General features: G+C 53.0%; 1 protein-coding gene across 3 annotated transcripts in view; it reads left to right on the top strand.

The window, feature by feature from the left end:
* The first annotated feature begins 14 nt into the window (after nt 1-14).
* SLC4A3 (solute carrier family 4 member 3) overlaps nt 15-25,632 on the top strand; it is a 34,226-nt gene continuing 8,608 nt past the window's right edge. The window contains exons 1-15 of one of the 3 annotated variants that reach the window (XM_083840736.1): nt 15-152; nt 5,314-5,454; nt 6,800-6,956; nt 9,992-10,323; nt 10,790-10,932; nt 11,328-11,539; nt 17,300-17,451; nt 18,111-18,291; nt 19,258-19,393; nt 19,585-19,759; nt 20,120-20,216; nt 22,014-22,198; nt 24,318-24,531; nt 24,841-25,062; nt 25,484-25,632. In XM_083840736.1, coding sequence (XP_083696862.1) covers nt 5,401-5,454; nt 6,800-6,956; nt 9,992-10,323; nt 10,790-10,932; nt 11,328-11,539; nt 17,300-17,451; nt 18,111-18,291; nt 19,258-19,393; nt 19,585-19,759; nt 20,120-20,216; nt 22,014-22,198; nt 24,318-24,531; nt 24,841-25,062; nt 25,484-25,632 — 2,409 coding nt within the window. In that variant the 5' untranslated portion in view covers nt 15-152; nt 5,314-5,400. The other 2 variants (XM_083840737.1, XM_083840738.1) reach the window with 2 other exon arrangements.

Consider the following 25,632-nt stretch of genomic DNA (forward strand, 5'->3'; position numbering starts at 1 on the left):
GGGCGGGGGGGGGGGGGGGCCGCGCCGCCGCAGCCCTACCTGCGGGCGGGGGCGGCACAAAGGGGGCGGCGGGCAGCAGCGCCGCCTGCCCGGTACCGGCGCGGCGCGGGCGGAGCGCGGCTCTCCTCCTCCTCCTCGTCCGGCGGTGCGAGGTAGGGGCCCCGCGGGGCCGTGTGTCCGTCCGTCCGTGTGTCCGTCCGTGTGTGTGTGTGTCCGTGTGTCCGCACGTCTGCCCTGCGGGACCCGTTACCGTTACCCCCCCGGTAGGGCACCGGGGCGCAGGGCTGGGTGTGCCGGGCTGCCCCGGCTGCCCCCCAGGCTCGGTCCCTCAGCCCCCGCCCCGTGCCGGGTGCCGGTGCTGCCAGGCGGCCGGGCCCGCGGCTTCCGTCACGCCCGGAAAGTTTCCGTGCCCGCCGCCCCGCGCGCTGCCGTCTCGCCCCGCGGCGCGGTCCCGGCTCGTTTCCGTTCGGCTTTCGCGGGCCCGTCCCCGCGGCTCCCCTCCTGCCGCCCCCCGGGCGCTGCGCCCCGCACAGCCCTCCTCCTCCCCTCGGAGCCCTCCGCCCGTGCCCGCCGGCCCTCCCGCGTCCCGCTGCTGCCTTTGCTCCTCTCCCGGCACCGGCTCCCTGGCCGCACGCCCCGCGGCTAAAGGATTCCCCGCCCGGCTGCCGGCACATTAGGGAAGAGCCGGGATGCTCCTCCGCTCGCCCGCGTTTGTGGGACGGCCGGCTGTAGCTCTCCTGCCCAGACTCGACCTGCCGAGGGGCTCCGTGGGCTGCTCGCCTCGCCCCTGCCCCTCGGAGCCGCGCTAGGTCAGCAGGCTGGCAAGGCTCCGCCAGCACGCTGCTGTCAAGTGGCCTTTGGGGACCGGGGGGAGCCCTGCTGGAGGCTGCCAGCAACATGTGGCCCTGGGGAGATCCCTGCGCTGCCGGCGTCGCGGGACGTGCCTGCCCGGCTTCCTCCAGCCTTCGTTTAGCCTAGGTGGTGGGTGTGAGACGCGGAGGTTCGGGTGAGCGCTGTTGTGTTTACTGGTGCCGAAGGCTGCGCTCGGAGGGGAGAGCCCCTGCAGGAATTGGCGTAAGCGAGGGTGATGCACTTGTGGAGAGAGAAGGAAGGTGTGAGTGCGCACGAGTCAGCAGTCTGTGGATGTTTCTGGCCTCCCTTCGAATCTGGCCTGCTGGCGTTATGCTTCTGTGGCTGAAAATTACTTCTAGCGGGAATGCTGAATCACGTACTCCTGACACGCGTGAGATAGAGTAGGATGAAGGTATCATTCATTCAGTTTTCTTTCGGCGTATTGTTTTTTATCCCCCTTTTGTCTTGTGCTCTTCTCATGACAGCCCAGGCAGCGATCCCAGCAGGCTGGGTGGTTCAGCGTGATGCTTATTAGCAGAATTCTCCCTGATGTTCTTTTTAAATTTCTCTTTTAAATTTTAACCCGTTTCTGAGTCTCTTTGTGTGGGTCCGCCTGAAAAAAAAATATCTTCGTTTGTGTTTTACACCCTTGAGATCTTTCCAGACTGCTGGCACGTCCCCTCCCCATCTTAGTCATCCCATCTTGCGCTAGACAAATTTAGCTCCTAACCTTTCCTCATAAATCAATCCCCCTGGCCTACTGGCAATTTTTGTTGCTCTTCCCTGAACTCCTTCTGTTGCAGGTAATAGAAAATGCCAGGCTGGATCCGAGGCGATGTCTCTCCAGCCTTTCTACGACAGGTTGCACCAGGCGCTGCAGAGTAAGGGGCAAGTGGCCTCTAGTGGCCAGCCACCAAGGAACGCGCCGAATCGGCGCTACGAACCGCAGCGCTCGGCTTTTGGCATCCCTCAAAATCCCCTCAGTGCTGGAAGTGCTTTGTAGCGTTACCAGTTCTTAAACCGATTTCCTGACGGCGCGGCGTGTGCTGCAGCTCTCGGGAGCCGTTCAGCACCTTCGGGACGCCGCGTGCCCCGTGGGCAGCACGTCCGCCCTGGGAAGGGATTGCTGCCTTTGGGGGAGCATCTGTGCAGCATTTGCACGCAGGCTTGGTTTTTCCTGGGGGGGGGGGTTAAATTGGGAACAAAAAAAGCTCGTGTAGTCTCAGTGTGCCCGTTAAATGTGTTATTACGTTGTTGGGATGGGAAGAGGACAGAGGAGACCTTGTATGGTTCAGATCCCAACATGTGCTGGGGGCTGCCATGCCTCACCTCCCGCTTCCACAGGGTGAGCGGGGATGGGGGGAAACCCCCGCACACCGCATAGCCCCCCTGAAACCTCAAAACGGGTCCCAAGGGCTCCCTTGCTTTACTGCTAGTACAGCTGTCTTGCTTTTAGCTGCTCAGCAGAGTCATTAGAGTGACATATTTTCAGCATGTTTGAGAATACGCCGCTTGGTTGGGTAAAGAGAGATTAAGCGTTGAATTTTCCAACCCTTTTAACTTCATTTAGGCAGTCAGGCTGTAGTTGTAAACTCAGCGTAATGTTTTGCAAAGATCACGCCAGAAGAGCTCGTCGCATCCAGCAGGTCTCCTGTCTGCGGGTTTCCTCCCACCCTGATCCTGAATACCCCTGTGAGCCTTTGCATAGCTTCAGACCAACCTGCAGCCGACCTGAAACAAAGCACATTGTTTTTCAACATTGCTGATAGTTTGCAGTTTCCTTTCGAGGTCCCATAAGATACATTAGTGGCACAGAGGTGGAGCTGAGTATTAGTATTCTTTTTTGTTAAATTACCGTTAGCATTTTGCTAGTTTTTAGGCATTCTGCCACTACCAGGACTACCTTCCAAAGCCGTGAAGTAGTAGTACTTGTAGCACGTTTTTGCCGGCAGTCCTCTCTGCTGCAGCTGTGGATGTGGATGTTATGTTCCTCACAAATACCCAGCCCTTTTTTTTTTTTAATGCACACGCTGCTGTGGCCCTGAGGGACTGCAGAGCCAGGGTCCACCTGCCAGCTCTCCTCGCTGTAATAAAGTGTTCCCTTCCTTCAGTTTCAAATTTGCTGCTGTTTGATTTCATGGAATGATACCCTTTTTCTGAGTTAAAAGCGAAAGGAAATAAAAGACATGTATTACCCTTCTCTCTATCTTGTCTCCTACTAAAAAAGCAGCTCAGTCTCCTCTTACAGCTCATTTCCAGACCTTTCTCCCTTTTCTGTTTTTTTTTTCTCTCTGAACCCTTTTGCTCCATCTGTCTTGGAAAACAGAGTGGAAACCTGAAGATTACACCTTAAAGTAGGAGCCTTAACAGATCTACAGAGTGAATTGGGTATTTTCATTGTTTCATTCTGTTCCTTATGGTTGGGACTCTCCATTTGCTTTTTAGACTTCTGTCTTGGCAGCGTATTTCTCTTGAGCTGCTCAGGTCTCATAGAAGGGTTCAGTCACTGTAGATTTCAGTGAGGTCTGTTTGAGGAATTTCATCCACTAAGTTTTGCCTTTTTGACGATAATTAAGATGGTGGCGTTCAAAGGGAGGAAAAGAATAGCAAAAATCTCAGGTTATTCACCATAAATTTTAATTGTCCTCCTATCCCCATCCACGTAGCTGTGTCAGTGCCTCCAGTATTCCTCATGTTTAATAAAATTTGGTCCTTTCATGCTTGTTCTCCCTGTCCAGTACTGAGCAAACATTGCATGTGGAGTCCTCTTGATACCACAGGAAGGAACTGTTGTCATTCATGCCTGCAAGGCCTGGGTGTGCAGCCCCAAAATCGTGCTCTAGCTGCTTGCAGCCCTATCCTATTGCAGCATGTAACTTGTAGCTGTACCGCTTCTGGCACTGCTCAATAGTTTGTTCATTTGCATGACTGCATCCTGAGATAGCTGCTAAATTTATAAAAATGGTTTGAGAGAAGACGGCTTGGAACAAGAGAACGTGCTTCATCAGTGATGACATTAGCTCCTCAAGAAGTTGCCTTAGAGATGGCCCCAGAATTTTTTGGCTTCATAAATGTGTGCCTTTGGGTAGGCAGGATAAGCAGAGACTGTGGTAGCACCTTCTGAAGGTCTTCAAAGATAGGAGGAGGGATGACAAAGTGGCCTTACTGGTGTCACCTTGAGACCACCTGTTTTAGTGTCTTGTCCTGAACAGGGCCCATGCCAGGTACTTCAGATGAGATGGTGAGAAATGCCTTAGCAGCTCTCCAGGCTGTAGCCTGCACTCCTCTACTACTTCTTCCAAAGCTTCATAGCTATAGAATAGCTTGTTCTGAAAGATGAGTTTTGTAATAAATATGACTTGTTACCCAGAGAGATGGCCAAGCTGTCCTCTAATTTTGCAGTATTTTTCCCCTTATAACGTCAATGAAAAAATCTTCTCTTTTGCCCATTTTCTATTAATTTGTATTCTTCCCTTGCAGTTTTAATGAATGTCCCTTTTCTTGCTCCATGAAATGAGAACACTTTGCTTAGCCATCCCTCTGCCCAAACTACTGTGGATGTGCATGCATCTTCTGTCTGTCTCCGTAGGAGTTCAGATGAGTTTTCAGAGGCCCAAATCTTCCCAGTGCCAGCCTCTGAACCATCTCCAGCTCTCCCTGATGTGACAGCAGATGGTGCAGCCCATGCTGGGCTCAGCCTGCCCTGTTGCTGTAGATATGACACGACTATAGCTGTTTCTGTGTTACTCTCAATCCCATTCCTTATGACTTGTGGAACCTCGTTGCCTTCTTCCCTTGCAATTGAATGTTGAGCTGAGCACTCCCTCGGGCTGCCCACGGGGTTATCGGTCCCTTAACCAAGCTGGTGCAGACAGTGCACATCTCTGCAGTCCGTGTGGGCCTCTTCCCCCATAACATGTATTGCTTTGTGTCTGTTGTGTGAATGCAGAACTGTTTGTCCTTGTGCCGTCTCTCTGGCCTGCATGGATTTTTCTGAGGTTCCTCGTGGCTGTTTTGGGGTCTGCCCATTTTAAGGCTACGTGGCACAGGACCACTCCACTGCCTGCTGCTGGCATACCCTCTCAGCACCTTGCCTTTCCCATTTTACCCTTGCCCGCTGCTCAGCCATGCTCCAGCTTTGCCCAGATGTGCTGGTGGAGAGGTGACTGAGCAGGAAACCTTCCCTTCCCTTGCACAGCACGTCTCGGAGCAGCAGCTCATTTGGAGGAGGACAGGGAGGTGTCAGGGCCTCACATGGCCTTGAAATAGCAGAGCTGACACCAAAGCAGCGTGGTCCGTGCCATTCCCACCCCCTCACCGCACCGTGCTGAGGGACAGCCCTGTCCTGGTGGTGCTGGGGAGGTTTCCCAAGGTGGCCTCTCTGGGTTAGGGGCCACAGGGGCTGAGGGCAGTGGGTGGCAGTCTCCCACGACATTCCCTTGTCCTGCCCTCTCTCCACAGGTTATGCCACTCTCCAGGTTTGCTGGGTGCCTGCCGGTGAAAGAGAAGGGTTGATATTTTGCCCAGGCCCTTAGGTCCTGAACCAAAATGGCAGCTGGAGAGTCCCCTCCCGTAGGAGAAGTCTTCATCGACCTGCAGCAGGTGAGGTGGGAATCCAGCGGCAGCGGTGCCGTGTCTGCCCCGGGAACCGCGCTCCTGTCAGGCTGTGTGCGGGACCTGCGTCCTGGCAGCCTGCTGCAGCAGCACAAAGCCTCCGCTCACCGGGGCTGTGTTGGCTCCAAGCGTGCCCTGAGGCTGCCTACAAGGCCAGATCTGCTCTCCTGTGGTCAAGAAGGCCAGAGGTTGCCTTCGGATGCTGTTGGGTGGAGTAGGCGAGTGGCAGGAGCCTCTGGGAGCGCACGGTGCCTGCAGCTCCAGAGATGGTCTCCATGAGGCCCTGCTTGCACAGGAGGAGCTGGGCAGCTTGCAGTTAGACTCTCCCCATTTTGACCACGCCTGGGACACCCGTGCTGAGGTGGACAGCGAAGCGGCCTCATCCCCACGTACACAGATATGTCCGAGGTACAGACCTGAGAGCGCTGTAGCTGGCACCACTCACCCATGGGCCCTGCCTCCATCCCACTCCCCAGCTCTTTTTTATTCTTGCCTCTCCCTCTCACACCTCCTTCATTACCCAGGCCCCACCATAGCCGCGGGGGCTGGTGGTGCTGGGGCACAGCTGGGGACAGCTGGGGGACGTGGGGGGAGGCAGAACACGGCCCAGGCCGCTTCGCTCCCTCTTTCCGCCCAGCACAGATTTGTCACAGTTGGGCCTCCTCCTGTTTCCATGGAAACACGGGAGTCCACAACAGCTCAGCACTGGCATTTCGGCTCTATTGACGGAAAATTTTACCAGCTGCAGCTGCTCAGGAGGCAGAAAGGACAGGAGTCACCTGGCGGTGCTCTTCTCAGAGCATCTCTACCAGCAAAAGGCAGAGGAGTGCCCACGGCCTGAAATGTGAGGCTTTTCAGGCAGAAAAGCCTGAAGAAGGCATGCTAAAGGAAACACGGGAGCCCTGGGATTGCAGGAGAGGTGGGGGATGTACAGGGTGGTCAGTGCCCCAAGGGCAGCTCACCAGAGCAGTAAGAGCAGCTTTAAAAGCTGCCTCACCAGAGCAGGGATGCTGTTTCCCAGAGAGAAACCTCAAGAGGGAGGGCTGTCAGACTGAGCAAAGGGAAGGCCGCAGGGTAGCAGTAAGGTGTGAGGAAAGAGAAATTCCAGCTGAAAGAAAGCTACGCATCTCGGCTGGTAGCTCAGAGGCTTGCTGATCTGTTCTGACTCTTGACTCTCAGTGGAGCTGTGCCCATGAATGAGTAACTGTTCCCCAGCCCTGTGGTGCGACGCCCACTGCTCTTCAGCAAGCTCAACCCCATTTGCAGGACATGAGGACCCAGAGGACTGTAGAAGTCTGCAGTGTTTGATTGTTATCTGGTGATTTCTGTGCAGGGCAGAGATCACGCAGAGAAAGCCTCTCCTGGTGCCGAGGACGATGAGGACTTGGATAAGACTTTGTCAGTCGAGAGATTTGGGGACCTGATAAGCAAGTCAGCATCAAGCAATCTGGAGAAGCAGAGACGCAGCTACAGTGAGAGAGATTTTGAATGTACGTAGGTCTGAACCGTTGTACCCACTTCCACCCTCACTGCTAACCCTTGCTCAGCCCCACGTGCTCTGCAGCCTTGTGCTGGGGTCCCTGCAGACCCTTCCTCCCTTCAGAGCAATCCCTGAGTGCTACACCCAGTGCCCACTGCCTCATCCCAGTCTGCTCCCCTCATCCCAGTCTGCTCCCGACCAGTGTCCCCTGTCCCTGGAGGCACAGCTACTGCCCAGCCCAGGTGACAGCATAGCCCAGGCCTGGGTGCTCGCTCACCTCCCCACCCAGTCTCAGGGACCTCTGCAGCCACTTCCGCCAAACTCAAGTTTCCAGTCTGAAACTATTTTTCTTCCATATGGCTGCAAAGAAACATCCAAACATGGCTAGAAGCCAGGCTGTCCTCCCCAATCTGAAAGCAGATGGCTCCAGTCAGACATGCCTGTGTATTTCTAAATAGCAACCATGAAACCATCAGGTTTATCTGCTCAAAGAAAGGACTGAAAAATAAAAACGGAGTGTTTAAAATGCTGTAGCCATCTCCCCTGAAATCCTCTGATCAGCACATTTATTCCACTGATCACCTTTCCATGAAGATGGCAACAGTCAAAGTCACTTTGGCTGTAAAATGAGAGTGTGCCCACAAGAGCCGCCATAAGCTATTGCCTGGTGTAGACTGGTTGCATTAGCTAGTAGTAACAGTAATGGGCAGGAAGAGGAGTACCCCAGCCAGCAGGCTGTTTGTGTGGAAGATGAGTAGCAATGGTTGGGTCATTTTCCCAGTCTCTGGCTCTCCACAATCAGATGCTGCTTATTTTACAACTCAGCTGTGATAGGATGCAACCTCAGGAACATTTTGTCCTTAGTACATCACCAGGCTGGTTTCTGCTTGGCCACTCCTTTCCAATTGGTGCTGTAGAAGTTTGCTAGTAGAAGTCTACTACTATAATGCACCCTGGCTGCTACTTTCTGCTTGTGCCATTTCTCTACAGAGGCTACATTAAAACAGCACTTTCCACCTAAGCACACAGTCACCCGCACACATGGCTGCAAGATGCTGATAGCTTTGCTGCGGGTTGAATACCTGTACTGTGCTGGTGGGACTTACCTGCTCTGGAGCTCTGCCTGTGTGCACAGCTGTGCGAATTGGCTCAGAGTACACAGATGATCTGCTTGAGCATGCATGGCAGAAGCTTCTTGGAAAATTTGCCTACAGGCTTGTACAGTTTTGCTTTGGTTTTGTTTTTTTCTCGATAGAAGTATCCTCTCTTTGTCAGAATCAAGCTTGTTTTCCTTTGAGATCCTGGTGTATCCCGGTTATTTAGAACTTTGTCAAACCTGGCTATTGGAAATTTTATGCAATTTGTATTCATGAAATGGGAAGATCTGGTTAGGTCATTAGACATCGGAAGATATTCTGCGAGCCCATAGAAGTGGTTCTCTGGGTTTAGAAATGTTTCCTGCCACATTCAAAGCCCGGAATTACTAACATGGTCCGAAATGCAGACATTTCTGTCTTGGGCTTATACAATCAATCCAGGAGTGAATGGGCTGTGTCTTCAGCAGCAGCTTCGTGCTGTAGGAGCAACACATGCACAGTTGGGGCCTTCCTTGCTTCTTGTTACATTAGAAATTAATGCCTGCCCTACCCATGGCAGGCAGAGCAGTGCTAAGGGAGTGCAGTAGCAGGACAGGAGCGCCTTTATGCCAAAACCTACTAGTGAAAAGGGTACATCTAAAGGGTATATTTAAGTCAAAGAACTAAAGAACTCTTTGGAAGAAAAAGAGTTTGTAAAGAGACCAAACTCTTCCCATTTTGCATGTATGGCCATTCCCAATCTCTTCTAATCTTGCCACGAGGCTCTCCTGCTGAACCAAGGGGGTGTGTGAAATATTCCGTCTGTTCCCAAGGGGGGAAACAAGGGAGAAAAGACTTGAGAAACCAAAGGAAAGGAAACATGACACCAGAACAATGAACCTGCCTGGCTCTCCCAGGGAGAAGGTTACAGCTTCCATTGAAAACGTCCTTTGAAGGTAGTTTTCACTATAAACAGATTTTGCTGCCATGTCACAGGAAAGCTGGGAAGGAACCAAATCAAAACAGACTGGAAACAATTCCTCAGGAAGAGCTGCTGAGCAAAGCCCCCTTGCAAAGCGGCTGGTGCCCCCGTGATTTCAGCTGCTCCGGGTGCAGCCCCAGGGTCTGTGCATCCTGCAGGCTGTCTATGGGAGGCTTTGTGCCTGCAGATAGACCAGGCAGAAATGGCTTTCTATCTCTTGCAGGGAGGTGCTGAGCTTACCCTGCTCCCTGCATGGTGCATTATCATTGTTTTTGAGTGATGGCTCAGAAATGCTATTAATTTCTTCTCGCTGTGTAATTCCCACGACACCCAGGTCAACCCTGTATGAATTTCTCTTTGTAGATTAGTTTGACGAAAAGTCCTTCTGCCCTGTTTTTTACCCTGGTTTATAAAGAGAACCTCCTAACTGAACCTGCATTTCAGGGGCTGGTAGGCACAAGCCCCCCCCGAACCTGGGACACGGATTTATGTCGCATCTGCACTAAAAGACTTGGTCTGTAATTCCTGTCAAAGCCTGCGAGTAAAATAAGGCACATCTGTTTAAACTGAACTAAAGAACACTATGCAGGAAAGAGATGTTTGTAAATGGCCCAAACTCTGCTTATTTGATAACGTGAGAAGTGTTTCCCCATGTTTAGGAAGGGGGTAGTGTCTCTGGCAGGTCACTGCAGCTCTGCCTAGCCGTGCGAATGGCTTTCAGCAGCCCTGGGGGAGTCCTGCCTTGCCCAGGGTGGTGAAGCTGGGTTGGGGTGGTTTGGCACTGCATGAGGGCTGCCTCCATGGCCACCCCGGGCTGGATGCATCAGCCTGCCACATCACTGAAAGAGCTTTGCTATGTCCCTGCGGGCTGGTGGCTCTCCTTGCCCTTCCTGGCCCTTGATCTCCAGACCATGCTGTTTCCTGGAGGGGCGTCTGGCAGGTTCCTCCCAGCCTCTTCCTGCCCCTGACTCTCTTTTTCTCTCTCAGTTCACCGCCAAACCTCGCACCACATCCATCATCTCCTTTCCACTCACCTCCCTTCTGCCCTCAAGTACCAAAAGAGGCCCCCCCGTGCCAGCAGGAGGAAGAAAAGGAGAAAGAAAAAGAAGAAAACCTCAGTACCCCCCTCAGAGGTCACCCCCACCATCCAGGAAGTGGACGAGGAAGGGGGAGAAGAGGAGGAAGAAGAGGAGGAAGAGGAGGAAGAAGGAGAGTCTGAGGCAGAGGAGGCCCAGGAGAAAGAGGTCTCTGCAGAGTCTGAGGGCGAAGCTCGTGGGAAGGACACGTCCCCTAAGCTGGAGCCCCCAAGCAAACCAAAGGCAAGGCTAGGGCATCCCTGCCTGGGTGGGTGTGGGAGGCTGGGGGACATGGAGGGCAGGTCAATAAAGGGTGTGTGGTCAAGGGAGCGAGCTGTTTGAGTGGAAGAGTTTGTAGAGGAGAGCCTCAAAGCTGTGAGATATCGTGGGAAGAGTGGTGCTGTCCCTGCCTAGCAGAGATGGGCAGCAGGGGACAATGACAGGTAAGCCATTGCCCAGGGTGGATGCTGGGGAGGGTGTGCATGGCCATTTTGGGGGTGTAAGACGTGGGGGAAGATCAATGTGTCTGTTCCCGGGGTGTATCAGATGGGGGGGCTTAATATGGCCAGTCCCAGGGTGTGTGGGGCACGTGGGGGACGTTGGAGTGGCCTTTACTAGTCTGTGGGGACACGGGGAGGATCTGTGTGCCAAGGACTGTGCCAAGGGCTGCCTGGCCTGGCTCGTGCTCTCAGGGCTGTCGTCTCTGCAGTTCACCATCGGCAGCGATGAGGATGAGTCTGGCAGCGCTCTGGCCCCAGCGCAGTTCCACGTGGAGGAGGAGTGTGGCGTCCTGTCCCCCGTGCCATGCTTCACTGACCTGCAGCCGGACAAGAGCTCTGCTTCCCTCCCCAGGTAGGAGAGCGGCTGCTGAGCTGCTGCCACCCTCCAGTCTGGGGGGTCACTGCCCTGCCCTGCCCCTGGGGTAGCACGGGGAGGTGTGTGGCTGTGCCCAGCCTCCGCTCTCCTGCTGAACCAGAGGGGCCCCATGGCTCCGTGGCTGCAGCAACAGTGCTGCTCCCCAGCAGGATGGTCGCTTCCTGGGACCCCCTTGGGCCCGTGGGATCCCCAGGATGTGGGTTTAGGGGCACTGGACTGTGCATGTGGAGTCTTCTTCCTCCCAGTTAGCTCATGCTGACCTGCAAGCTGGGAAACTGAGTTGAGGACCATCAGGTCCTCATCCCCTGCGAAGAAGCAGAGCCTGTTGCCACCCCCCTATTTGCTACCATCAGTCTCTTTGCTCCCTACAGCCTCCCTGGGCCTCGGGAACGTCTGTCCCGAGGGTGGGAGAAGCGCAAGCCCTGGGGCCAGGTGGCAAGTGGACAACGAGTTACCTACGACCTGAAGGAGAGAATGTGCATCGGCAGCATGACCACGCTGGAGAGCGCAGCGTACCAGCGTGTCCCCACAGATGAGGCTGAGGCCCAGATGCTGGCATCTGCTGACTTGGACGGCATGAAAAGTGAGGCTCTGTGGTACTATAGTGCGCGTGTTCCTTGCATCTCTCTGCTTTGCCCTCTTCCCTAACAGCTCCAGGCATGGTCATCAGCCTTCCCCAAGGACCTGGTCCTCATCTCCCTGTTTCTCAGCCCCTGCTTTTCTAGCTCTGACTCCACTCTATCAGTTTTGGGAGCACCCTGAGCACCAGTCCCCATGTTTCCACGTGAGCCCAGCACCTCTCCTCCCACCCAAGCCACAGGTGCTGGCCCTCCTCCACCCACCCCGCTGCCCTCTCCGTTTCAGGGCTCCCTGTGCTTCCCTGAGACCCAGCTCTCTCCTTCCCTGACACACTTTCCCGGTTACCAGCCCTCCGTGTGCCACGCCAGCTCTCACACGGCAGGCACCCGATGTGAGGAGCCTCCCCTCTCCTCCGCGCTGCTCGCCGAGAGGCAGCTGCCCCTTCCGAAGCGCCTCCGAGGGGACTGCCCCCGTGCGCGAGTGAGGGCAGACAGGAGAGACGTCATGGAAATGCACGCTCCGGGCCTGAGGACATGGAGAATTCAATAGGTTGCTCTGCAGGCTGGAGAGGGAGGGAGACACCAGAGGGGAGTGAGGGAGAGAAGCGGAGCTGCGTGCGGAGCCGGGCTGTCCCTGGGCCACGGGCAGCGCGTCCCCGGGCATCCAGCGAGAGGCCCCGCGGCAGAGCGAGGATCCCGCTCCCGAGGAGCCAGTGGGGCAGCCCCCACAGGAACATCCCTGGGGGGAACCGTCCTTTCCAGGACCTCCTCAGTCGCCAGGGGCTGCAGCAGCCAGCACCTTCATGCCCCGTGCCCAGGGGAGCGAGGCACCGGGGCTGGCCCCAGGGCTCCGGTGAAGCCCTCCCGGGGCAGCTTGCTTTCTGCACTTCAGCCTGGCTACCCCGGCCCCTCCTCTGAAGGTGAGTGGCTCATGGCGCCTGACCCCTGACCTTCGCAAGGACAAAATGACAACCCTTCAGGAGGGAGAGGAGGCAGCGAGGGAATCGGAAGGGGGCAGCAGCCCTGAGGTAGCAATGAGTACCTGCATTCGCAACTCGCTCGGCTATGAAGACTTTGATGAATTTGCCTTCAATTTTGAAGACTATGATTTATGGGAGGCCATCAGAAACCATCTGGGCTACCCAGGCGGGGAGCCCACCTGTAAGTACCAGAGCAGTGACCCCCAGTTGCAGCTGTAGATCAGAGCCCCGATCTAAGTATCCCTCACCCTGTGTTTGCTGTCTGCTGCCCCCTCTGTGTCAGGTTTGTCTCCTAGTTTAGAGAAGGGATTGTCTGCCCCGCTGCATGCAACCCTGTGCCTGGGGATGCTGGAGGAGCTGTCTGTGTGTCTGTCTGAGGTCCGTACAGATCCATTTCGTAGTGTTGAGGTGCTTCCCTGTGTGTGTCTTGCTCAAGTAGTTCTGGAGGCAGCTGCATCTTTAGTTTGTGCTTATCGGGATGTAGCCTATGCTGTGGCCAGAGGAAAAGCTGCTGCTCCAAGGCATGTATAAGAACAGAGAAATTTTCCTTCCATCTGTGGCACAGAGTGACAATGAGCTGTTGCTCTTTGCTGGAATTTGAGCTGGGCCACAGATCCGACAGAAGCAGTAGGTATCAGATTCTCAGCTCTGCACTGAGGAGGACATAAACTAGTCCCTGTGTCTGCAGGCTTGAGTGTTGTTTGTGAAATCAGCTAATGGCAGGCTGGCTGGGGTGCCTGGAAAGGGGAAAAGAGGAAGGAAGTGAGAGCGAGAAAAGCAGGGAAGGAGAGAACAGGAATCCCTAGAGCAAAGAGCACCTTTCTATTCTCTGCATCTGTTTCCTTACCCGTGCAGCCCTTGTGAAAAACTGGCTCTCTGAGCCATCCCAGGGACTGCACAGGAACTGGAGCCTCACTCCCACCTTTCTTCTCCTTTCTTTTCTCAGCAGGCGGTGGTCACTCACAGTTAAAAGATGGCTTTGCATGTCACCTTGGGAGTGACACTATTCATAGTCGTAGCTCTGTGGCAGCTGCCCAAATGTCCTCGTCTAGATAGTGTTCTGATTTTTCAAGGCATTGTACAAGCACGCAAGGGAAGGTGACGTGGCCCCAGAACTAGCTCGCTTGCAGGCTTTGCAAGCGGGAGTGGGGAGGCAGAGTGCAACACAGACTCAGGAGGCTTGGTTCAGTTTCTGGCTCTGCCACAGCATGCCAGTATGATCTTAGGCAAAACATTTAACTCGCCATTCCTCCCAGTCCCAGCATCATTTTCTCTGTTTCAGCTAGTCCATCCTTATAAACCATGTAGCCTCTGGGGAGGAAACGTCTGGCTGTGTGCTTGTACAGGGACCAGCAAGTGGGGATTTGCTTCTGGCTAGGTCTGATACTTGTTACTGTAAAGTCACAGACAATTTAATAGGAGCAAAGTTCAAAACAAACCTGGAGCAAATTGTCACTGTCAGCTGTCCCAGGCAGAGCAACCTATGCATTAAAAGTGTGAGAAATTGCCCCAGTTTCACCCAAGAAACGATGGCGGCTCTTGGGAAGGTGGAAGGGGCAGATTGCTTCTAGAAGGTGTGATATGCATCACTTATGAAGGGGGGGATATTTGGCTTGCTAGCAGTTAACACATTCATTGATTGCTACAGCTAATGCTGCAGGTGCTTGAAATAGGATGTACTGTCCAGTCAACTCTTAATTATTTCTGCACAATAAATCCACACTGTGAATTAATCCCGCAGAGATACGGCAGAGACAGAGACGGCAGAGACAACAGTGTCAGGTCTGTACAGAGGCAGCTCATGTCCAGCTAGTGCCACGTGCTCAGCTACTTGCTACATGGCAGTAGCTCTTCCAGGATCATCTTCAATCGAGGAGGAATAGATTCTGCAGAGCAGAGTCCTTGTTGGACCTGAGCCGGTCTCTTTATACTCGTTTTAGTGACTGGAGCATGGGGACGCTATGCAGGGACACCTGGGTGGTAACAAGGATTAGCTGGGGTCCAGCTGGCTCTGTTATCTTGAACTCAGCACCATCCAGGACAGACCAGGATTCTGTGCCAAGCCATCCAGGGATTCTGTATTGCGTTTCCCTAGTATCTGCTTTATTCATGTTTTTCCACTATGCAGTGCATGCTGACATCTGAATGACGGAGAAGTGACAGGCCTTCAGTCTGCTATTTCTGCCTTGGTTGGTCTGTGTGAGGTAAAAAAGTACATCCTGTCTTGGCTGAGTGTGTGTGCAAACAGCAGCCAGGAAAGTTGTCTTGCTCCTGCTCTCTGTGTTAGGTCCACAGAGCTCATTCTTAGTCCCAGGCCCCCATTCAGGACTGCTGGTACGCCTCTTGTCACAGCCTCCAGAGATGCATGGCAGGTTGCAGGTTTGTTCTTTCTCTGATGCTAGCTGGTAACTGAAGCACAGAGAGCTTGCGTCTTCTTAGCTCCTCTCGTGTCTTACCTTCCTTTTCACAGTGACACAGGTATTCTGTAGACGCAACAGGCGTGGCCCAGTCTCATCCTCACATACTTGTGTGTGTGTCTGCACAGGTATGTCCTGTCTCTGCCTTCACCTTCCCGCTTACACATGCTCTGCTACATGTCTGCGCACACTTGGCCGTATAGTTGTAATACACATCCCACATGCATGTACATACTTTGGGGCTGGTGGTGTTTGTGTGTCTCTATATATTCATATTTACCCACAAGCATACTGTCCCACTCCAGCTAAAACTGGGAAAGCTGTGGCAAGGGCAACAGCTGTTTCCAGAAGCCAGCACAGGGCTTTTTATGTGTTGATATATGTGACTTTTTATATGTTGAGTAGCATTTTGTTTAGTCTAACTTTAAATATTCCAAGAGATAGGGTTTCAATCTCTTCTTCCTAGAGGTGATGCTATAGCTTACCATTGAGGCAAATAGGAAATGTTCACCCTTGCTGTGATGCTGGGCTAGCAAGTTGCTCTCTAGTACTGATACAACTACTCTGACGCCTCGTTCTGGTCTTTCTGCTTGTGGATGGAGGGTAAAGAAAGGAGGAAAGTGGGAGCTAACACATGGGTTGAAGGCATTCTGCTGAGTTGGACTGGCTGGGACTGATTCTGGAGGAAGCCTTTAACCAGTGGAAAGTAACATTTGTCATCTTCAGATTTATCTGGAGGAAAAGATACTTGGTCAGCCCGAGAAATCTGACTGATGGAAGCCAACGTGGCAAGATGATCTTCTGAAAGAGACTGTGGGAGAAGCTGTGTGGGAGGGTGACACACCAGGCTGTTGTAGTGGAGCCACCGTAGGAATCATGCTCCATAAACTGTCCTCAGACACTGTCACTGTCTCGTGCTCTGCTCATGGGGAGCTAGTGGAGGTAGCTATGGCAAGAGCTGTACTTGGCGAGAGGAAGCTGCCCTGGGGAATTTGGCTTCAAGCAAGAAGGGAAGAGGTATTCTCTAGGAACATCACCCTTGGATGTCAGTCCAAGATTGTATCCTGAGTAAGGACCCCAGGCTTCAGGCTCCCACTTGAACTTGACATTCATTTGGGGGAAGTGGCTGCGGAGCATGCAGGAACTGCAAAATCTATGCAAAAGTCTGAGGAAGCCCCCCACACACAGCTCCCACAAACGTTTGTATCAGCGGGCGGTTATTGGCTCCTATTGACATTGCAGTGCAGTAAGTGGAGCAGGGAGGAGTCCAGCTGACAGCAGGACTTGCATCAGCAGGGCAGCCAGTGGGTGAAAATCCCCTGAGGCTCACTATTGATTCATTTTATATTTAATTTAGCAACCCAGATTTCCAAGAAGCAAAGCCACGTTAGGCCTGGCCTGGTGCTGGGCTGTTTCTTTCCATGCCATAGATGCACAGATATCTTCCTGCAACGTCAAGGAGAGCATGTGGCCTTCAAGCCCAATGCTTTTCACTACCTCTCATGCCCAGAGAGCTCACGGTCTGTATGTGCTGAGGAAGATACACGTGCTCTCTCTTGCCCAGGTGCTGTTTCTCAGGCATTGCAGATGGGCTGGCCAGGTCTTGGTGAGCGCTGGCTAGCTAATAGCACTGCTGTACTTTGGTGGTGGGTCTGTAAATGCAGCCTCTCTGGAGGCTTCAGGAGGCTGTGATTCAGCCAGCCAAGCCCTGTAACGCAGACCTTTCAAGGGGCACTGCAGCACCACCATGGATCGTCTAGAAACGGTGATAGCTGGAGTTAGTTGCACAGCCTACATGCCAGTCCCAGGTCTGCTCTGTTACACTGCAGTCTTACCACACAATTAAATAAAACGGCCATTGATATTTCCATGCGTCTCCCAGACCAGCAGCTAAATATCCTTCCCTTTCACTGCTTGCTGAGCTTCCCTTTATGCTTGCTGAGCACCAAGCCTTTCTCCAGGGGGAGAAGTGAGCCCCAGGCAGCTGCCTGCCGGTGCTGTCGGGGTGCAGAGCTGGGCGGGCAAGGCTTCAGACTGCTTTTTGTTGGGGCAGTATGGGGAGGGTTCGCCCAGCACTCGTTCAGGTACCGTGAATAAGCTTTTGCAGTGAAGCTTCAGCATACGCGCAGCCTGGGAGGAAACCTCCTTCGGAAGGCATTAGCTCTTAAACATCAGGAACAGCTAGAAGTAGGCAGGTGAGACAGGAAAGATCTTCAAAGGTCTGGAGGGTGATGGTGAGTGCTCCAGCTGCCAGGGCTTTGCTAGTGTAATCTAATGGGAGAAGGGTGGGCTGGGATGTGGTTCTGTGCCAAACTGTGTGTTTCCACTAGACACACCGGTGGTCTTTTCTCCTTTCCCTTGCGTTCAGGCCACCGTTTTGAAGATAACCCTGGTGTGAGGAGGCATCTGATGAAGAAACCGTCTCGGAGCCAGATCACCAGGACAAGCAAAAAATTAGCATCAACCCCATCTGTCAAGAAAAAGAAGAAGAAGAAGAAGTTGGATAGAAAGCCTCATGAGGTATCCATGTTCTGTCCTCCCACACTTGTTCAGAAGCCATAAATCAGGATGAGAAACAGGCATTTTATAAAGTGATAAATGTGGTTTCAATATAATTAATTTTTTACATGGCCTTGGGAGTGACATTTCAAGCTCTTATCCATTGTCATGAGGGCTGAACAAGTACTTTTTCAACAGAAGTTGAGATTTCTCTGAAATCACAGAGCTTCAACTTTAGGAAAGACATGTAAAAAAAGCCAGAGAAATGATAGTGCTGGTTTGGAAGTCGGCAGCACAGTGATTTCACCACCTCTGGTAAGAAAGTTAATATAGGAAACCTGGGGGGAAACTTATTCTAGCCAAGAAGCAGGCAAAGGAAAAAGATGTTTGTTTCGGTAGAGAGGGATCCAGGTTTGCCTCTTTCTCTCTTCTCTGCCTGTGTCATCTAAATTGAAGCTTTCTGCTGCTCCATGTGCTGATGGAAGCTCCTGCCCTGCTGCCAGTGATATTTGTCCTGTCTGTTTCTGTTCACCAGCCCTCTGGTTAACTAAGGCAGGTTTACCCAGGCATTGCTATAGACCAAGTAGCGCACTGAGGACAAAGCTGAGGCTTTCTACATATGGCTCATAGAACTCTCTGCATCAGGGGAAGTCTCACATCCCTGCTGTAATTTCTGCTAGGTTTTTGTGGAGCTGAACGAGCTGGTGGTGGATAAGAACCAGGAGATGCACTGGAGGGAGACAGCCCGCTGGATCAAGTTTGAGGAGGATGTGGAGGAGGATACAGCAAGGTGGGGGAAACCCCACGTGGCTTCACTGTCCTTCCGCAGCCTGCTGGAGCTCAGGAAGACAATTGCCCATGGTGAGTCAGGAACTGCTTTGTGCCACCAGCCAGGGTTTGTGTATTGCTCAGGGACAGGCTGTGCTGGGCAGCTTCTGTTGCTGTTTGGCCACTTACTGAAGACATGCCAGCAGTGTCTCTGTCCCTGCTCCTTGTAGGGTGTGGGGAGACAGACAGTCCTGCACCCCATTTTCCAGGGTAGCCCGAGGATGTCCATGTTGGTTCCTTGCTCTGCTTTACTGCTCTCAGGCATGTGACAGCTGTGACACCCAGCTCTGTCTGGGCTGGAGATCTTTTGTGTGAGAAGGCAAGGCCTGTCAGGGTGGATGAGAGAGAGCTACAGAGCTTCCAGTCCTTCTGGGCCTGGTTAATTCACTGAAGGGAGACACTTTCTCCCTGGAGAGCAGAGAGAGATCCCCGTGGGATGAGAGTCTGGAGTCAGAGCCCATGCAGTCTGCTGCACACGTACATCTCACTGAGTGGGATGTCTTGCTGTTTGTATATTGACATGGTGTTTGTGCTATTTTAGTGAGAAGTGCTCACATCCCACAGGTGATGGGGTGGCAAGTTTTTCTGAAAGCTCTCAGCATGCCAAGACAGAAGCTTGTGGTTTCTCTTGGGACAAAGGTTTACATGGAGGACGTGGAACACTTGGGCTTGGGGCATTTTTCAGCTGAGAGCATTAAAATCTGTGCCCCAAACAAAGCCTGGCTCCTGGTGTCCCCACAAACACACATTTATCAAGAGCACAGACCAAAATTGCGCTGGAGAAAGGCTTCCCAGCAGTTGGCTGGTCTGAGGCCCCTGCCCTGTGTGCGGGCACCGAGACTGGCTGCAGAGGGGAAGCAAGAAGGGCTGAGAGGTGCCTCCAGTGGGAGGAGGGCCTGGTGCTGGTGGGGCTGTTGTGGGATTGCTGTGTCCCCAGAGCACGTGTGCAGCAGGGAGTGCTGCACACTAGGAGCAGGGCTCTTCCCCTCCTGCTGGCAGGCGCCGTCCTTCTCGACCTGGAGCAGACCACACTGCCTGGCATCGCTCACCTCATGGTGGAGACCATGATCATCTCTGACCAGATCAGAGCGGAGGACCGAGCCAACGTGCTGCGTGCCCTGCTGCTCAAGCACAGGTGGGTGAGACACAGACGAGGGCTGCGGGAGGCTTAAGGCTTATCTGCAAGCCCCAGGCAGCAAGGGAGGCTGGCAAGGATCTGGCTGTACCTCAGACAGCTGGATCACTGCCATGGTGGGGCAGGTGGTGGGATAGGGCAGGGAGACCATCTAGAGCAAGAAAATGAGGCTGTGCCACTCCATCCCCCAGCCATCCAAATGATGAGAAAGAGGGCTTCTTTCCAAGGAACCACTCCAGCTCCAGCATGAACTCCATTGTGGGGAACCACCACCACAACCACACCATGGACACCTGCGTGCCCCTCATGGGGGAGGAGCGCATAGAGATGGCTGACCCCAAGGCCCACGAGACCGAGTGCAAAGAGGTAAGAGCGATGTGAGGGGTTACCACTCTTTTCCAAACACACCCTAAGGTCACCCTTTGGCCTGTGATGGCACACAGCAACTCTTGATGCCCACTTCTGGGCTCCGTCACGGGAGGCCTCATCATTGCAAGGACTGAGCTCCCCTAGATCACCTGGAGTGCTGGAAATCAGGTCACTGCGTTATGATTTTGGGACCTAATTATAGCCTCACGCTGCATGTGAATGTCTGCTGGAGCTTGCAATGGCAGCAACAGCCCTGGTGTTTGCAGGATGACCTTTCACTGCAAGGATGCCTTACTAGTGTAGGGAAACCAAGGTACAAGGGCACAGTACTTACTTGTTCATATTCTCCCCTGGCAGAAAAACCTACATCTCCATAACTCTGAGGGGCACCGTAAATACCTGAAGCTGATGGAGAAGATTCCTGAAGATGCAGAGGCCACAGTGGTCCTCGTGGGTAAGAGGCAACAAGTGGACTCCCCTGACACCAAAAGAGACCAGTTCAGATCCTGATCTGGGCCCAGCTGTGGGTGTTCTCCCTCATGAGGTGTATTTAGACATCCAGTACACGTTCCCAAAATTTAAGTGAGAAGGGAGCCTTGTACGCTCTCTTCTGTAGAGATAATGCACATTTTGTTTGTCAGTAGTAAATGTAAAGGGTGACTGGGTAGTTTTTTTCTAAAATTAAGAAGTACTGAACGTGAAGAGGTTGATAGACACTGCTGTTGGGGACTGGTGCCCAGCTTAGAGGAGAAAGTTTAGCCACCTCACCAAAACATCCCATTTTGCAGCTCAGAAGTGGATAAACGGTGCCCAAGGGACTGATTGCCAGCACTGCTGTAGGGCCTTGTGTTGTTCTCTGACCATTGCTGCCCCCAGCCTGGTTAACCCATTACACCTTGCCAGCACCTAGGTCCTGCCCCTGGCTAGTTTTGGTTGTTGGCTGTATGTGCCAAGGAGCTTGGAGTTTTTGGGAGCAGGGCCCAGCAGCTGGCAAGGCCTCTGGTATCTGCCATGTCACTGCCTAGAGATATTTCTCTATACAATTGAGGGCTGTGGACAGGCAGCATCGAGCATCAGTGCGTTTAGTGCCTTCTGGCCACAAGAGAAGTCCTCTTCAGCACTTTGCTGGCATTAACATCTGAGCAAACAGAACTATGCTACGAGCAAAGTAAATGTCATTGCCTGTCTAGGAGATAGAAAACTTGGGCAAAGAGATTTGGCCGCTTAACCAAGCTGATGCTAAACCATGATGAGACCAGATCCATTTGATAAATGCACTTTGAATACTCAGATAACTACACACAGGTCATTTCTGTATCTTGGGATTCTCACGGCTGTTGAGATGGCCCAGATTTGCAAGTCTAACACAGAACACAGCTCTTTGCTGGACACAGATGGCAGAAAGATCAGTAATAATGCCAGAGAAATAAAAGTACTCAATAAACATTTGTGTTCAGTATCAGAAGGAAGCGGCTGGTATGCTGGAGGATGCGGGACTGCTTCCCAATCTGTTAGGTACTGAGAAGGCTGCCAAACACATTCATGAGATGCGGACATCATCAAACAAACTGTAATTTGTACCTATGAGTCTTTAGAGAACTGGCTTATTTTTCATCCGAAAAAGGTTTAGGAATGCAGGGAACACACGAGAAAAACAGAATAAAGCTAACGGTGTCAGTGCTCAAGAAACAAAGTACAGTGATCCAGTACCTATAGGTTGTTTAACCTGACGTCCCTCTCGGCCAAAATAATGGCAGAGCTAATATGGGATTCAATTAATAAAGAGCTAAAGGATAAGAATGTAATTATTGCCAAGCAGTGAGGTTTATGGGAAATAGGTCATGTCAAGCAAACCTGATTTCATTCTTTGATGAAATTAGAAGTTTGTGTGATAAAACTAACTGCCAACATGTAAGAGGTTTCCTTCCATAAGGCAGCGGCTTAGTGGAAAACAACCTTCTGATTTAAAATCAGCCCCTTATAATGTAAGTAGAGCCCATGTGTAAGAGATTGAGAATGTGCTAACTGGGAGAGCTAAAAAGAGTAAGTAGCATTGCTGGGGAACGATCAGTGAACAAGGGACTTTGAGCAGTCCTCAGCATGAAGCTTGGTGTCCTTTCAGTGGTCTGGAAACAAGTACGGGACTGCAGGGCTCATGGGAACCTCCTACATTGCTGTTTCCAGTGTTGAAGGCAGCCCAGTACAGCTCACCCCAATGATTAACTATGCTCAAAACATTGCCTCCCGGTAGGTTGTGTGCAGTTCCTGGAGCAGCCAACTATGGCCTTTGTCCGACTAAATGAGGCCGTCTTCCTGGAATCTGTCTTGGAGGTCCCAATCCCTGTCAGATTCATCTTTGTGCTGCTGGGACCGAGCCAGGCCAACATGGATTACCATGAAATTGGCCGGTCGATCTCCACCCTCATGTCTGACAAGGTGAGGAGCTGACCAGCGGCAACGCTGACACAATGCAAGGGAGCTTCAGTGGTTCCTCAGAAGTCAGTCCTGGGACAGGAGTGCTGCTGAGATGCTGTGCAAAGGCCCAGGTGGGAAAGACAGGCCTGAGCAGCTAGCATTTTTAAGAGCAGCCTGGCTAAACCAAGGTAGGATGCTCCAGTACAGAGGGAAGAGTAGGGTAGATGTTTGGCTGGGACAGAGCGCGCTAGGCTGGGAGGTGAAGAAAGGGGGGTATACATAAAAGCAGGAGCAAAGGGCTGCCCGAGGTTAGAAGAGTTGTGTTCAGTTTACATTTCACAAACAGAGGAGGGGAGGCTGAGTGGTGTATGTGACCATGACATCTGGCCCAGGCGACACTGAAAAGAAGGCCTAGCAGTGCCTGGGAACTGTTCATCAAGAGTTTTGCCAAAGCTTTCTAAGTCCCATGGCTGCAGCGTCCATGCAGAGGAGCACATCAATGCAGGAGAGATGAGGAGGCGGAAAGGTTTTTCTGCCAGGCACAGACACGGCTGGAAGTTCCCCATCTGGCTAGATGGCAGGAAACTGAAATTTATTATCCTGGTAAGGAATTAAAGACAAAGAAAAGATAATCTGAGCATCTGCTGCATACATCCAAGACAGGAGAATCAGAGGTTCACAGGGTCTTTCTGGCTGGTGCCATGCAACTTTAACCAAATAACAAACTGCCTTTCCTGGCATCAGTGCAGACCTCTCCCTGGAAGGGGGACTGAAAGGTCCACTCAGAGCAGGTGGGTTGTGGGCAACAAGGGCCCCCAGCTGAAAAATCCTTCCCCAGGAGTCAGCTGAGACCATGCTTAGACCCAGAAGAGGTGAGCTGCCATATTCCAGCTTCAATGCCGTGTTTGTAGGCTGATCTCCTCATCTGAGCCCTGCTGCTCTGTTGCTGGAGCAGGGGAGTCAGCTGCTGCAGCTGAGGCTGGCCGTAGCAAGGTTACTTCGCGGCTGGCGCCGTGAAGAGAGAACGGTATCATTTACAGCTGGAAGCTGTGGCTCCAGGGAGTCTGTGTACTGCAGAGACCTTAGCTGTCGCCTACCTGCTTTACAGACAGGCTGCTCACTTGTCCATCTCCTTCTAGCCCTTTCACTGCAGCGATATTCAGGAGGCAATGCAGCACTTCTGCCCAGTTGCCAGCCAGCTCCCCTACTACCTGTAGTAGTGCTGTCCCCTCATGGTCTCCTCAGAGACCTTCCTTGTCATCTCGTCCTTGCTGTCAGGAGCATCTCCATTTTTTTCTGCCTGGTTTCACCTGCACAGCTTCCCTCATGCTGTAGACTCCCATTTTGCCTTCCTCTCCCGTATTTTGTATCTTTATGTCAAAGTCTCCCAAGAGTCTCTTATGCTTGCTCCTCGCTTACATGTCTCACGCTCTGCTTCTTGGTTCATACTTTATCTGCAGTATGTTAGGACTCCACCAGCTTGTCCCTCAAAACCAATCCAGGTTCAGACTAAAAGGACCTCTATCTGTTGCGTAGTCCTAATTTTGAGCTGCAGGGACAGGGGACACCTGAAGTCTTTCATCTCTGTGGTGTGGGGCTTCTGAAATATTACTGAGCTGGGCTCTGCACTAGAGCCCTGCAGGACCAAGAGATGGCACACAGAGCTTGTAAGGAGAAGGATTTGGCCCAATACAGCAAGTGGTCTGGAGTAAACACTGTCACAGGCTGGCAAAGTAAAGCATCTAAGCTAGGGAAAGAGGCACCAGGATAGCTGGGAAGTGCAGGTCTGATGTTGTTTGATGGAGAGGTCACAGGAGGGGAGCCCTGTGGTCCGGTGGAACACGTAGCTACCAGAGATGGGCTAGAGCAGTGGGGCCTGGGGGGGGGAAAAGCAAGGAGGTCACTGAGATAGTTTTATAGGGAAGGGAGGATATATAGGGAAGTGGCATTAGGTGAAGAAGCGGTGGGAGAACGTATTCAGGAGTGTGGGTCACAGAGTGGCAGTAGTGAAACAATAGTGGGTGGAGGGACTGGGATGTTACTGAAGGGTCACAGCAAGCTTTGTGATTCCAGTCTGTAGATAGCTGAGTGCAGTCTTGGTCTAAGCCTTCTCCCTTTCTTCTTTTCTCTGCCCCCTCAGCACTTCCATGAGGCTGCATACATGGCAGATGACCGTCAAGACCTCCTCAACGCAATCAATGAGTTCTTGGACTGCAGCATTGTCATCCCCCCGTCAGAGGTGGAGGGGAAAGACTTGCTCAAATCCATTGCCACCTTCCAGAAGTTGCTGCTAAGGAAGAGGAAGGAGAGGGAGCAGAAGTCCATGAAAGAGGGGGATGTCCAGGAAGCCAAAGGTCTCTCCACTCAAATTTGGGCAAAAGAGTTTGTGCCTAGTGCCCTCCGTGCCCCAGTGGGCCCTCCCCTCACAGAGCCTGGCAGAGGGGTGAGCGGGGCCTGGCTCCAGCAGTGGGCAGCATTGGTGGGGGGCAGCAGAGAGGGGGGCAAAGGGGACGCAGGATAGTGGCTGGGGCAGCTGGAGGCGGTGGGATGTGCAGTCCTGGGGGGCCCACCAGGTTAGCACTGCAGGAGAAAGGTCTCCATGGGGCAGCCCAAGGGTGGCCCTGAATTCCCTCGCTCAAGCCCTGCCCTCCATGCACCTCCAGAGCTGTGTGAAGTGAAAGCTGAGGAAGAGGAGGAGGAAGCTGAGGACGACCCTTTGAAGCGGACTGGAATATTTTTTGGAGGTCTGGTTCGGGACATAAAGCGCAGGTACCCCAAATACCTCAGTGACATCAGAGACGCCTTGCACAGCCAGTGTCTCGCGGCCGTTCTCTTCATCTACTTTGCTGCTCTCTCTCCTGCCATCACCTTCGGGGGACTCCTAGGTAATGGGCCTGCTTTCTGGTCTGCTCTTTGCACGCTGGAACACTGGCTGTGTCTGTGTGATGCTGTGCTGGGGTGGGCTTCGGTGCCGCTTGCTGAGGGAGCGCAGCGGTGCTGCGCTGTGGCCGCTGCCTTGTCCCCTTGCTGCTGCTCAGCCTCTCCAGCCTCGGCTCACTGCCCCTCTCTGAGCGCTCTCCAGGCAGGCTGTGCTGTTCCAGCCAGAGGAGCCCAGGGCTGGAGGCAGGCACTGGGAGCCATCACCCAAGGCTCCCTGGTCTCCGTCTGCATTCCCTGCCCAGCGCAGGGGACCTCTGACTGGTGGGACAGGGACCTGCCTCCCCTGCGTGGAGTCTACAGACTACCTGTCTATGGAGACAGCGCCTGTGTCTGTCTGTAACACTTACATGCTGTTCTCTTTCCCAGGAGAGAAAACTGAGGGTCTCATGGGGGTCTCCGAGCTGATAATCTCCACCTCGGTTTTAGGGATCCTCTTCTCCCTGCTTGGAGCCCAGCCACTCCTGGTCATTGGCTTCTCAGGGCCTCTGCTGGTGTTTGAAGAAGCTTTTTACAAG

Source organism: Anser anser (genome assembly GCF_964211835.1).
Source record: "Anser anser genome assembly, chromosome: 6".
Classification (NCBI taxonomy): Eukaryota; Metazoa; Chordata; class Aves; order Anseriformes; family Anatidae; genus Anser; species Anser anser.